The sequence below is a fragment of the Peromyscus californicus genome, unplaced genomic scaffold (genome assembly GCF_007827085.1).
Source record: "Peromyscus californicus insignis strain IS unplaced genomic scaffold, ASM782708v3 Scaffold_3__1_contigs__length_106647218, whole genome shotgun sequence".
Classification (NCBI taxonomy): Eukaryota; Metazoa; Chordata; class Mammalia; order Rodentia; family Cricetidae; genus Peromyscus; species Peromyscus californicus.
Window position 1 is genome coordinate 49,366,203 of NW_026294551.1, and position 13,637 is coordinate 49,379,839.

Consider the following 13,637-nt stretch of genomic DNA (forward strand, 5'->3'; position numbering starts at 1 on the left):
TGTACTATAACTTAGGAATCTAAGGCCTAGAAAGGAAATACCTTCCTGAAACCCCTAAGTAGTAGCAATACAGGCTGCAGCAGAAGCCAGCCCTGCTCCCACCTTATTGGCCTCAAGGGGCAGTCTAGAAGAAATGCACTCACCTCTTTCACGGAGATGCATGTGGCCCAGATAAGAACAAACATCCTCCCTAGCAGTTGCAGCCAACTCATCTTGTGTGCCAGGGCCAAGGGGTGTGGGAGGTCCTGGGGAAGAAAGGAAGAGAATGGTAAAGATGAGGAATGGGAAGGGAAGGGCAACACTAGCTCTGGAGGAACCAGGCTGTATATGCATGCTGGACCTTCAAGATGGACCAGAGGCCCATCTCCTGGCCCTGCCTGCCCCACCCTCAGTGAGAACCCAGAACTTTGCAGTGAGAGGGACAATGCTCTATTTGCTAACAACCCATTGCATGGTTCTTTCTAACCATATCCACTACCAGACACTCAATGTGACCTCCTTCCACAGTTCAGTGAAGCTGAGACTCTGCACTCCACTAACAGATGGGAAACTGAGGCCCAGAGTAGCAGGAAAGTTTGGCAAAGTAACTTCTCCTCCACCCACTTCCTGTGGGCCTCACGGCAGATACAATGTATTCTAGACCCACATAGAAAGCCTGAAAGGGCCTGGAGCTCCTTATTCCCCAACTCCCTCCCAGTATTCATCACCCTAGATCTGTTCACCTACAGCTTGGCTAACTGTTCTGTTCACTGAGAACTTTGGAGAATAATTGACAGACACCATGAAAATCCCTTAGCCTCTCTGGGCCTCAGTTTCTCCATCCCCACATGAGACACTTCCAAGATCCTCCACCTCAGACCTTTCCACCCACCACCCCATCCCTAGGACTCCCATACCTCATCATCCCGGGGTCGGTAGTAAGAGACGAGGGTCAAGGTGATATTGTAGAAGAAATAGAAACAGAAGGACAAGAAGAACATGTACTTGGCAAATTTCTTCCACTTCATATGCAGCAGCGTGTGCAGGGGCTCCAGGGTCAGCATCTCATGCCGGTTCTGGGGATAGAACACCCCGTGGAGATGAGGCAGGCAGAGAAGGACCGTTTTCAAAGGGCCCATCAGGAGCCCAGAGTCAGCAGGGCCAGTGGCAGAATGCTCCAGTCATCGGGAGCAATGGACTATTTGATGGAAATGTTGGAAAGGTAACTTCCAGCTCCCATGGCTCTTTTTGGGGCAGTCAATGCTCAGGGGCAGGTGAGGGGGGCACTGAGGCTTCTGACAGGAAGAGCTGCTGCACACTGGACTGGAGACTAGAAAGGGTCCCAGTATCCATCCCTGTGACCTTAGGATGCCTCCTGAGCCTTTCTCGACTTCACCTCTTCACCTCTTCATCTATACCATAACCCTTACCCACCCTGCCAAACGGGCTGCTGTGAGGGTCCAGGGGGCGTCTGGGGAGTAGGGTTGTTGATAAAAATACAAAGGATGGAACCTGGCCCTCTGCCTCACTCACCCCATGGACTGAAAACTGTCTGAGCTGATCCTCTGTCTTCGCCTCCAGCTTCACTAGCCTTCCCTCTCCCACCTCCTCCTAAAAGGGTCCAGATTGCTCCAGCTAGTGAGCACTCTCTGGCTTCATGTGTATTCAAGTCTAGAGGAATAAAGAATTCTAAGCTAGACCATATAGATGAGTTAGACCATATAGATGTACAAGATCAATACTACACACCTCTTCATTGCCTCCAAACTGCCCAGGATTCTGAAGCCAGCCCCTCACCCTTAGCTCTACTATTCATTGTGGGCCAGAAACAAAAGAGCCAGCTTCTGCTTGGACCATACCCTCAATGCCAGACTCCACCAAGACAAATCACCAATATGGGGCTTAGGGGACTCTGGCACAATTCCTCCCAGGGTCCCTAAGCCCTGACCTGGAGTCCACCCCTCACTCCTTGTCCCTGCCAATCTGCTTGGGAGACCCACGTCAATGTTGGTGTTGTAGACAATGATCTCCAGCACTGAGTTATCTGTCGTGGTGTCTACGTTGGTGAGGTCATAGAGCGAGGATGACACAGGCCCATATGCCCAGTCTGTGAACTTCCTGGACAGGCTCCGGAGAGGCTTCTCCTTAATCTCACGACTGAGGATGTACTTCAGGATCTGGAGTGGAAAGAAGGACAATGGGGCTTGGGGACAACAGGGCTGGACCAGCCAGAGGCAGGTCAACCCAGAAAATGTTCCTACCATAAACAGTATGAGTGCCACCTCTGCCTGGAGCCATGACCCTGGGTTCCAGCTGTGTCTGCGAAATGGGAGTGAAGTTCACAGTTCTTGCCTTCTCATGGGGAACCAGAGTATGAGAGCCCTTTGCACACTGCAGAAAGCCAAACCATCAGCTAGTAGGTCCCCAAACCAGCTGGGCTCCAGTTCAGGAAAGAATCCAAGAACTGACCATTTTTAGAAATAATCTCCTGAACTTGAAGCTCTCGGTTCCTCTGCTCTCCAGTCCACCCTCAGTCTAGACTCTACAGCCAGGCTCACCACTCTGGCTGGACAAGCTGTGACATCAGGCACCAGCCTTCACAAAGAGGCCCATGGTGCCCACTCTGTAGGTCAGTGGTCCCCAAAGTCGACTGTATGTTAGGATCTCAGGGGAGTTTTTCAAAACACAAAGTCAATTGCTAAAACTCTGGAAGCAGGAAGAAACCTGGAAACGATTCTGTGAAGCTCTCTGGGTAGGTCCCCTGTGCAGGAGGGCCATTGCTTTCCATCATCCCACTTTCTGAAAGCTAAGCCATTGATGACCCTAAATTGGAGATAGAGCACCAAGGGGTATGAACCTACAACCCAACAAAAGGGACCTGTTAGGAGGACAGCACCAGTGTGTGAATCTCACTCGGCTCCTCACATTCCCACTGCATCTCCCGTCACAGCCAAGCAGACAGCTCCTAGACCCCAGTGGGTAAAAGCCCCAAGGGTAGGTCTGTGGCTTCAGCATTGCTGTGTCCTCCACTCCCAGTCTGGCAGCCGCCTTGGGTGACATCCAGGAAAGTTTCCCACAAGCACTGAACAAAGGAGAGGACTCAGGAACCTCCCTGGTGGGTATCTCCCTGAGACTAGCCTGGATGAGAGCACGATCCCCTAGAGCAGCTGTTCTCAACCTGTGGGTCAAGGCCCCTTTGGGGTTGCATATCAGATAGATATATTGCGAATCATAACAGTAGCAAAATTACAGTTATGAAATAGCAATGAATTAATTTTATGATTGAGGGTCAACACAACATGAGGAACTATAAAAGGCTGCAGCATTAGGAAGGTTGAGAACCACAGCCTTAGAGCGTCTCTTCAAGATGTATCTTCCCAGCCAGGCAGTAATGGCGCACACCTTTAATTCCAACCCTCGAGAGGCAGAGCCGGGCAGATCTCTGTGAATTTGAGGCCAGCCTGGTCTACAGAGCGAGATCCAGGACAGGCACCAAAAGTAAGAGAAACCTTGTCTCAAAAAAACAAAACAAAAAACAAAAACAAAAGATGTCTCTTCCCTGGGCTGGGTAGCAGGGAGCCCAAATGAGACAGTGGCATGCAGGGAAAAGCTCATGGAAGAAACTAGACTACACAAATACCCTCTGGCTCTCTTTAGAGCCCATACAAAAGCTATGACCCTGGGTAGCAGGACAGGGCGGGGGGGGGGGGGGGTCAGACATACAATTCTCCCTTTGTTAAAGCCGTTTCCATCTCCTCCCCCTCAAGGGAATAAAAAAGTCCCTTGTGAGCTCCAGCCCTGGCCTGACCTCAGGGCAGCTGACTAGGAGACGTAGAGGGTACACAGCTGGAATTGTTCAATAAGTGCCAACCATCCAGTGTCCTCCCACAGCCTCCCAGGAACCACAGTCCCCTCCCAAGATCCGTCCCCTCAGAAGAAACTTGATCTCAGCCAAGCCACAGCTCCAGCCACAGATAAACAAAACATATCAGCCCGGCCCAGCCCAGGTCTTCCCAAGGTGCTCAGATGAGCCTAGAGTTCTTTGACCACATCACACAGGCAAAGGGCTCTGCTGGAGAAGAGGCTTGACCAACAGACTAAGGTCCTTCTATTGCCAGGGAGCAGAAACCATTGGCTGTGGACCCAGAGTGGCCATTCTGGAGCCACAGAAGAGGCAAGCCTGAAAAAACAGACACACAGCCTGTGGTTGAGCATCACCATTCAGGAATGCTCAACCACAAAGCACCTGAGATATTGCATCACCTCGGCGTTAGGGATTCCCCAATCTGGCCTCCCTGAGGAAGTCCCAGAAAGAGAGACTGAGCTCCAGAGTACAGGACTGATGTCCTAAGCATGGAGCCCATGCTGGATTTCACTGAGCCATCACTGCATTTTTAGACCTAAGCTGGGGCCTTTCCAGGGTTAAAGCTGGAACCTGTGGGATCCTCAGAGGGGCCCCAGGCTGACAGAGGGGCAGCTGTGCCTCCCCAGTCCCCACCCCTGCTGCAGGGCCCCACCTCAGCCTTGCCCATCTTGGCAGCCAGCTGCAGCGGCGTGAGTCCATCATTGTTGCGCATGGTCTCCAGCTCCCAATTGCCACTCCTCAGCAGGATCATATCATACATGCGCTTAACAAAGTCATTCTGGGTCTTGAAGTCCTCAGCCACTGTCACCAGCGCATGCAGGATATTGTTTCCCCGAGAGTCCTGGGAGGTGATGTCCGTCTGCTCATTCTCCATCAGCAGCTGCACAATCTCGGGCTGGTTGGTACATGCTGCCAAGGCCAGGGGTGTCTCACCTGGGGAAAGGAGGCTCAGAGTTCAGTCCTTTCACAGGCCAAAAGCAATACCCTCCAGGCCCCAGGACCAGAGTTCCAGATGCTGACCTTCACAGCAGCACTGATCCCCGAGGTTCCCTGACCACCGACCACCTCCCCTTGTTCGGTAAAGACTGAAGCAAGATCACACCGGTGGCCGGCCACGAGCTCTCCCTGCTCCCCACTAACTTTCCAACATTCTGCTTAGCAGAGGAGCACAACAATCCAGTTGGGTCCCCGCTTACCCAGAATGAAGGCTCTAATTCGGGTACAACCTGGAAAGTCTTACATGTTTTGCCCTCTCATCCTCTCAGCCACGCCCACACCTCTCCAGGCACAGTAGCCTCCTTTCTTCCAACATGGGACATTTTCTAACCTTGGGGCCTTTGCATAAGCTGTTCTTGCTTCCTGGGGATACTCGGCATGGCTTATCCCGCCTTTGTTCAGATCCCACCTTTTCACTGGCTCACTTTAACCACCCCATTTACAATTGAGAAACCCTCCCGCCCACCTGGACAAAACTCCTGCTTCTTCCTCTGCCCTATTCCCACCTCTGCCCTCTCTTACTCCACCCAACAAATGTTTCTCAACTCTGGCTGTAATTAGGTCCTGTGCTGGGCAATGAGGACACAAGAATGACTGAGTAAGAAGTCCTCAAAGATGCCCAGGCTCATCTAGTCCTGCTGATTAAAAAGCCAGAGGTGGGGGGTTGAGGAGATAGCCCAGTGGATAAGAGTGTTTGCTGTACAAACATGAAGAACTCAGTTCAAATCCCCAGCCCCCACAGAAAAGCTGGGCATGGTTGCTATGGGGGCAGAGACAGGCAGTTTGCAGGGGCTCACTGGCCACCAGCCTAGCTGGTGTCTCAAGGGGAGAAGATGAAAGGTAATACAGAAGGACACCAGATGGCCTCTGACCTCTGCACACACATGACTTACACCACACACATACACATGTAAACTACACATACACACAAAAAAAAGAGAGAGAGAGAGAGAGAGGGAAAAAAGAAAGGCAGGCAGTAGTGACACACGCCTTTAATTCCAGCACTGGGGAAGCAGAGGCAGGAGGATCTCTGTAAGTTCGAGAGCCTGATCTACAGAGTGAGTTTAAAAAAAAAAAAAAAAAACAGCAGAGCAGAGCAGTGACAGTCAGGCCCAGTGGAGCTTCCTATTGCCTGTCCTTACTGTGATGGTGGTAATATGTTTATAAAAATAACAGAATCATACACTAAAATGGGTAGATTTCACTATACCTAAGTTACACGTCTCTTTTTTCCTAAACCCAGAGAATCTGTAAAGGCAATGTGAACATTGTCAGAAGAGAGGGAAAGGCATTTGTGTCTCTCCTCCCACTAACACCAACACACACACACACACACACACACACACACACACACACACACACACACACACACCATACATACACACACATGCACAGTCTCACACACAGAGAGAGATACACATGCAAACACACACGCAAACACCAAGAAAAACAAAACACTAAATAAAGTCAGGAGGTTGTGAAGGAAGGACATTATAGGCATTATAGCCGAGAGTATCTACCAGAAAGTTCCAGAACCTCAAGTTTGCAGAGGTCACAACCTTACACTAACGGCACCTCTCTAAGGACATCTATCGGGTACACACAACACAACTGCAACTGCTTTTAGGTTTCTGACGGGGTTCTCCCCACTCACGCTGCCCAGCCTGGACAGATGTCACCCATCTCTGCCTTACTATTCTTGGGCAGGTCACTTTACTCCTCAGCCCAATGTCCTCACCTGTATAACGGCTATGTCCTTCACACCCTTTTACACACACACACACACACACACACACACACACACACACACACACACACCAAGTATTTGTTCCCTGCAGATGTGACCCCTTCCGCTAGAGGGTCACACTGTCAAGCAGGCTCTTCCACCCTAGTGGGCCTCTCTGGAGGTGTTCCCGGTGATCCCTCTGGGATGGGTCAGCACCAGTCCGGTCTGTGATCCGCAGAAGAGGACTCCGTGTTTCAGTGCCCACCTCCACCACCACCCCCCACCCCGCCCCGTCTTTCAGTACAGGGCTGGTTGCAGCGGAACTCAGGGCAGGAAGTCCCTTCTCCTCTCCCTTAACCCTGGCGATGTCACCTACCGAAATAGAAGCCTTCGTGCTGGTATTTGGGGTTGAAGAAGACACCCTTGGCATGCGCGTTGACGTCAGCGCCCGCTGCTATGAGCACCGCTGTGATGTCTCCCTGGCGCCGCTCAATGGCGATGTTCAGCGCTGTCTGCCCTGAGAACAGAAAGGGCACGTGCACTCAAAGGCCTGGAGCAACCTAAGCTGACCCTGGAGCCCCTCTCCCCAGGTAGCAGTAGCTGACTGAAAACACTAAGGGTGCAGATACTGTGTGGGGGACACCATGTTGGCGGCCAGCTGGGTTCTGGGAAAGCAAGGATGAGCGGCACCCCACCATGGAGAAAACCAGGGCAAGGATGCCCATGACCTCCTGCAAGTCTAACAGCAAGGGGATGGCAGAGAAATCAAAAGACTAGGAGAGGCTGAGAAGGAAGAGGATTTGTGGCCAAATCAGTCAATTCCATGCCCATCTTGGGGCTCTTCCTCTGAGCTTGCTCTGGATTCTTCCCATCAGGTAGACTCTGGGTCAAAACACAATTGCTCACCCCAGTCACTCCCTGTCGCCATTATTTCCATTCCTAGTAGTCTGTCTAAACTTGCCTTTTTAGAGCATTGCCGTTTCCTGACTTGTCCACCCCTGCTCAGCATTATTCACAAGGAAAAGGAAGGATGAGAAGTGTGTCTGCTGCATATCATAGCCAAAGTGCCTCTGTGTAGCAAGACTGGCGTGGCTCTGTAGCCACACTCACCTCGGGAAATCCCAACCTCTGTCCCTTGCCCTTAGGTTGCCTCTGCCTACAGGTACCTTCGTAGGCCTCTTCCGTGTACTCGGCGTTGATGAACCTGTCCAGGATGTCGTTCTCCTCAGCGAAGGCAAGCAGAATCCGCACGATCTCTTTGGTGTTGGGGTTGATGTTGAGCAAAGCTTTCATCAGGCAGGTCTTCCCGGTGTCTGAGGCTGTCAGCTTGTGCATGAGGAAGTCTGCAGACGGAGTCAAGGATAAAGGCAGGGATGGGAAGGGCTGGCTGCCCTGGGCCTCCCAGACAGAACAAGGTGTGAGAGCTGCAGCCTCACACCTCAAAAGCATGCCCTCTACCCTGCACTGGGGGGCCCCAACCCTGTACTACCTGGCACTCTTCCTTCCTCTCCCTAGCCCCTCCTCCAGCTCCCTTCTGGGTTTGTTGTTCACAGATCTCTACCACCTATGAAAGCCTCATCCAGCACCCCGCTGCTCTTTGACCTTTCCACCTTCTCTCTGGAGGGGAGACAATGTCACCTGCTGCCTGGCTTCCCACAGCCCATGTTTGTGCTGAAATCTCCATCCTACCCCTTCTCATGGCCTAAAAGTTAGCTCATCACCTCCTCATCAACCTGCTCCTCACCTTGATCCTCACCCAGCTGTGAACCCCAAAATCCTTCAATTCCTGTCAATCAATGCCTGAGGAACTCTCCAGAACTCTTCCCCCTCTCCCAGGCCTGCTTCAGGGTCCCAACGCTGTTTAAATAGCAACTCTCTCCAGATTTACTCCACCCTACAGCCAGACCATGCCTTCTGCCTGCCTAAACCCATCCATACTCCCCATGGCCCTCTCAGTCAAGCTCAAGGCTGCTATGCCAGTATCCAAGATGCCTCACCCTCCAGCCCCACCAGAGATGGAGCAGGGGCCAAGCCAAACCAGCCAGGGTCCCCAGGACCTGCACCCTGTACCAGGGCTGGGCACTGACCAGGCACATCCAGGCCGCGGCGCCGCTTGCAGAGCTCTTGCAGCTCCTGCAGCAGTTCCCACAGCTCCTCCACGCAGCCCTCAGACACAGCCGCGAAGATGCGCTTCTTCAGCCGCTTCTTCTTCTGCCTCTGTTCTTCCTTGGCCAGGTTTGCGCTGAGACCAGAAGGCACTGTGAATTCACCCCGCATTTGCTTCGACTCCTACCCTCTTCCCCTCCACCACCAGAGCTGCTGGCCTCCAGGCCACTGCTCCAACTCCTGTGTCTTTCGTGTCTTAGGGGATGCCCAAGTTTGTGTTCCGTGTTGCCTGATCAGGTTCCCATTCCAATCTCTATGCAATCACATTGATCAAAATACGCCTGCATGCACACGGGGATGATCAAGAAGGACATATACCTATCGTAGCCGTTACTTTGGAATATTGGAACTAAGGGAAGAGAATACTTCGGTTCATCTCCCTATCTGAACGTTTCCATCTATCCCTCCCTGCCTCCACAGTCCATCGGCATAGACCATCTCTGGAATGTAGATGTACCTCCTTTAGTCTGTATGTGCCCTTGCAAAAATGCATACTGATGTTCTGTGTGAATGGATTCTAAGACCATTGCTGGAATGTAGATGTACCTCCTTTAGTCTGTATGTGCCCTTGCAAAAATGCATACTGACGTTCTGTGTGAATGAATTCTAAGTTTATGTAGTTGTATAACTTGTGCTAAAGTCCTTATTCTCCTGTGTGTTGTTTGGATGTTTTATGATGAACAAATAGCATTTTATAATTTACTGATATTTCACCCTTCTCCACAAAATGTCACATGCCACAACCATGGCCCAGACTTCCAGCTGTTTGTCCCAACTCCCCGGGGATGATGGTTTCTGTCTCTTTCCTGTGCAGCCCCTCCCTGTGACACCTCCCCTTGCTGAGAACAGGGAGATAAGTGGGAGGGCCGCACTGACCTTGGGCTGTTGGGATTGGATGGGGTCTCTGTCACATCGTCCTGAGGAGACTGAGGGGAGTCCATGTCATCACAATTGCCAGAGTGGCTGGAGAGGGAAGAGAGGGAGGAGAGCAGGACAAATTTAGAAATATGCAATGCTACCATGCCATAGTCAGGCCCAGCCACGTGTCCAGGCCAGCAGCCAGTACTCACCACTGCCGGATGTTGGAGTCCATTGGCTTGGAGAAGATGGGAGGAGAGGTCTTGGTGACTGTGGGGTTGGGGTCAAACCCTTCTATCTCCAGGAAGAAGTGTGCACTGAGGGGACATCCAGTCAAGACCATTAGAGCTAGGGCAGGGCCTATGTGTCCTGCAGCCTTGCCACAGATGACCCACCCATACTAAGCCCTCAGCCTGTGTGCCTGTGTCCTAGCCTAGCCCTCGGGGATGGAGTAGACTCTGGGTTCTAAGCTGAGTCTGAACAACTCTTGTCTCTAGAAGTACCATATGGATGAACCCAAGAGGCTCACTGAGGATGGTGCAGCACCTAAGGATCTGCAGCTGTACCCAGGTATCAGGTCCTTCAAAAGTGGGAACATGGCAGGAGCTGGGTTTCCCATTGCCATCCAGTTTCTCCTAAAACCTAGGCCCAAAGGCAAAGCCTTTTAGAAGGGGTCCCTCGACTCAAATCCAGGCAGACCTTGCAGCAACTTAAGGGAGAGGACCAGAGTTACTCTGGCTGCTCTCGTTGCCCATTAATCCCTTTGCCAGAACAGAAAATGAGCTGAGAAAGCCAGTCAAGGGCAGAGAGAACTCAAGGGGCCGTCAGCCTCGGTATCCCCCACCAAGAAGAAAACCCCAGACCAGACATGGTAATATATGCCCTTAATCTCATCACTCAGGATGCTGAGTCAAGAAGATCATAGGTTCAAAGCTAGCCTGTGCTACATAGCAGGACTATCTCTAAATAAAATAAAATAATATATCATGTGAGAATGGCTATCATCAAGATGACAGGCGACACCAAAGGGTGTCAAGAATGGGAGTGGTTGAGAAAAGAGCCCTTCCATGCCGCTGTAAGGAATGCAAAATAGTGAAGCCTCTCTGAGAATCAGTATGGCGGCACCTCAAAAGTAGAACTTCATGTGACCCAGCTATACGATCTATAGATCTATAGACCTATAGCAAAAGGAACCCTACACGGACACCTGCAAGTTCATGTTTAAGGCATCACTATTCACAACAGTCAAGTCACAGAGTCAGCCTAGCTGCCCCCCCCCCCCCACATGAACAAATAAACTATGGTATTTTATAAAATGATATTCTCTTCAGCCATGAAGAATGAGATTCTGTATCATTTTCAGGAAGATGTATGGAACAGCCTGCTAAGTGAAATAAGTCAGCCTGCTAAGTGAAATAAGCCAGACTTAGAAACACAAAATACCGTCTTTTCTCTCCTACGTGGAAGATAGAAAAGGGACACAAAACTACAGGTGAAAATGCCGGGGATCTAGAAGGATAATGGTAAAAGGAGAAGGAATAAGAAAGAATAAGAAGGGTGGCTCAGTGGTTAAGAGCACCGACTGCTCCAGGAGGCCCAGGTTCGATTCCCAGCATGCACACGGCAGCTCACAACCATTTGTAACTCCAATCCTATGGGATCCTGTACCCTCCCTCTTCTGGCTTCTGTGGGCATTTCACACACGTAGTGTACAGACATACAAAGTAGGCAAAACACCCATACACATAACAATATATATTCACATACAAATAAATAAATGTTCAAAACTATTTTTTAGAAAAAGAAAAGGTAACCAGAGGGGAGAATATGGTCAAAGCACATGATGTGCATTGCATGAATGTCATAATGAAGCCCTAACTTTGTGCATTTGATATATACTAGCAAAAAAAAGTGAATTTTTAAAAGGAAAAAGAAAGGAGGGAGGCCCAGAAAACACTGCCAGGCAGTGAAGGAGAGAGACAAAGCCACGGCCAGCTTTCTCCTCAGGCTTCAAGGGAATGGAAGACACACATTACCAGACACTCTACCCAAGACACACCAGCACAGTCAGCCACACCCACAAATGCCGATACACGTGACCTTGGACACCACAGTCACACACTGGGAGATGAGTCTTCTGGTAACATTAAGGTGAGGATCAGCTGAGGGTGAGCTCAGATGCAGTCCATCCAACCCTGCAGCTGCTGCAGCACAGACCATGTGACCCATCCAGAATGACCCTCCTGACAGCAGGCACACAGCATTCCTAAACACCTTTGCTGCCTGAGTCTTTCCAAGGCCCAAAATGGAGGATGTTCCAAAGTGCAGTTCCTCCCATCTCAAGTTAAGAAAGAAGAGTAGCAGGGTGTGATCAGAGTCCCAGTCTACAGGCAAGGCGTCTAAGGCTAAGGATGAGTAAGCACCTCCCCCTAGGGTAGACTCGAGTTGGCCATAGGACCTGCTTCCTGAAGTCCAAGCTAATGACTGACACAGTGATGCACATTGCTCTGCTCTCAGCTCGGTCTTCCTGGCCTGCTTCCAGCTGAATCCACTGCAAGGGGGTTACCTAAAAGGGGGCTACCCAATCAGGGCAGGCAGGAGAATCCTGGTTGACCTGGTAAGTCCCTCTCCTCACTTTAGACACAGACAAACCTAAAGCTTATAATAAATCCATAAATGGGGCAGAGGACACATTGGCCTTCCCCCTCCTGACTTCTGACCATCAAAGAGGAGCTTTCTTCCAGGCATGGTGGCTCACACTATGGAGTACTCAGGAGGCTGAGGCAGAAAGATTGTTCAAGGTTAGTCTGGGATACAGGGGATACCTATTGAGGGGAACAGGGGAGAGAGAAAAAGAAAAAGGAAGGGAGGCTAGCCTTATCTAAAAGCAAATGCTTCAAACAAACAAACAAAAAAAAACATCAAAAGAGAGAAGGCAAAGAGAAGAGAAAACCTTTGACTGGGACCCAAAGCTTGGGTTCTGGTCAAGCTCAGCATCTGCCTCCAAGTGGGTACTTTCCATCTTTGGACCAGGAATTCTCAGCAGATGGGATACTGGGTGAGATAATTCCCAGACACAAGGCAACCCTAAGACCATCCACTCATGGGCTGTCCAGCTGAAGTAGACCTTGAAGGTTAACCAATTAGGTTACCATACCCTGAACTATCACTCCAAAGCTGCCTCCACTCCACTATGGCGGCCTGACTCAGAAGTTCCAAGTACATCTACTAGAGGTTCGGCCTCAAGACATCCTGGTTGAGAATTGCCAGATTTTCTCCATAGAGAGCCCCAAACCCACACATGTGGATTTTCTCCAACAAAGTTTGGTCTGGTCATCCCTTGAGCCTACCCTGCCCCTGAAGCTGCTTCAGCAAATGCTTATCAAGTTCCTACAATGTGCCAGGCACTGGTCCTGTGGCTATGATACAGGGAGACTCCCTTCTTTTCCAGATCTGCAATTCCAATGGGTTGATCAAAACTGACTCCAAGGTAAGACCAATGTACCACACAGATGGGTCATTTGGTCCTTTGCTCTGGACAATACGGTCATTCAGCTGTAAGTTTCCCAACAGCAAGGACTATAATGATATTATCTTTGATTTTCCAGAATCAACTTTGATTTCCTAACAGTGGTCCTGGTACTCAGAAGATCCCACTGAATAGATGTATGAAAGGATAGGTGAGGAGTGAGACATATTCAAGTGGAAGGAATAATGGTTGGTCAGACAAAGAACAGATGAGTTAATAGATGAATAGTGGGTAGACAATAGAATAATGGAAGAATGGGTAGATGGATGGATGGATGGATGGATGGATGGATGGATGGATGGATGGATGGATGGACAGGTAATAAGTAATCAAGTAGGTAGATAAGGTGGAGAGGTCTGTGGATACGATCAATGCTCAGACATTCAACACAACCTTAAACTGTCAATGGTGGAGGCTAAATCCTTCCTGGCTGTGCTCCCAGCTGCTGAAAGCTCTCACCTTTTCCCGCCCCTCCTCAGTCTCATACACAAAGCTGAAGTGGGGTCTTTTGCCACTCC

At 50.4% G+C, this 13,637-nt stretch overlaps 1 protein-coding gene across 1 annotated transcript in view; it reads right to left on the minus strand.

Moving 5' to 3' along the window:
• The window catches only part of Trpv3 (transient receptor potential cation channel subfamily V member 3), a 39,071-nt gene that overhangs the window by 19,337 nt on the left and 6,097 nt on the right, over positions 1-13,637 (minus strand). Inside the window, exons 3-11 of the mRNA XM_052756363.1 lie at positions 9,803-9,907; positions 9,609-9,695; positions 8,654-8,808; positions 7,733-7,909; positions 6,943-7,083; positions 4,497-4,777; positions 1,980-2,156; positions 897-1,055; positions 144-245 (exon numbers count right to left, since the gene is read on the minus strand). Of these exons, the coding sequence (XP_052612323.1) occupies positions 144-245; positions 897-1,055; positions 1,980-2,156; positions 4,497-4,777; positions 6,943-7,083; positions 7,733-7,909; positions 8,654-8,808; positions 9,609-9,695; positions 9,803-9,907 (1,384 nt within the window). The remainder of the gene's footprint in view (positions 1-143; positions 246-896; positions 1,056-1,979; positions 2,157-4,496; positions 4,778-6,942; positions 7,084-7,732; positions 7,910-8,653; positions 8,809-9,608; positions 9,696-9,802; positions 9,908-13,637) is intronic.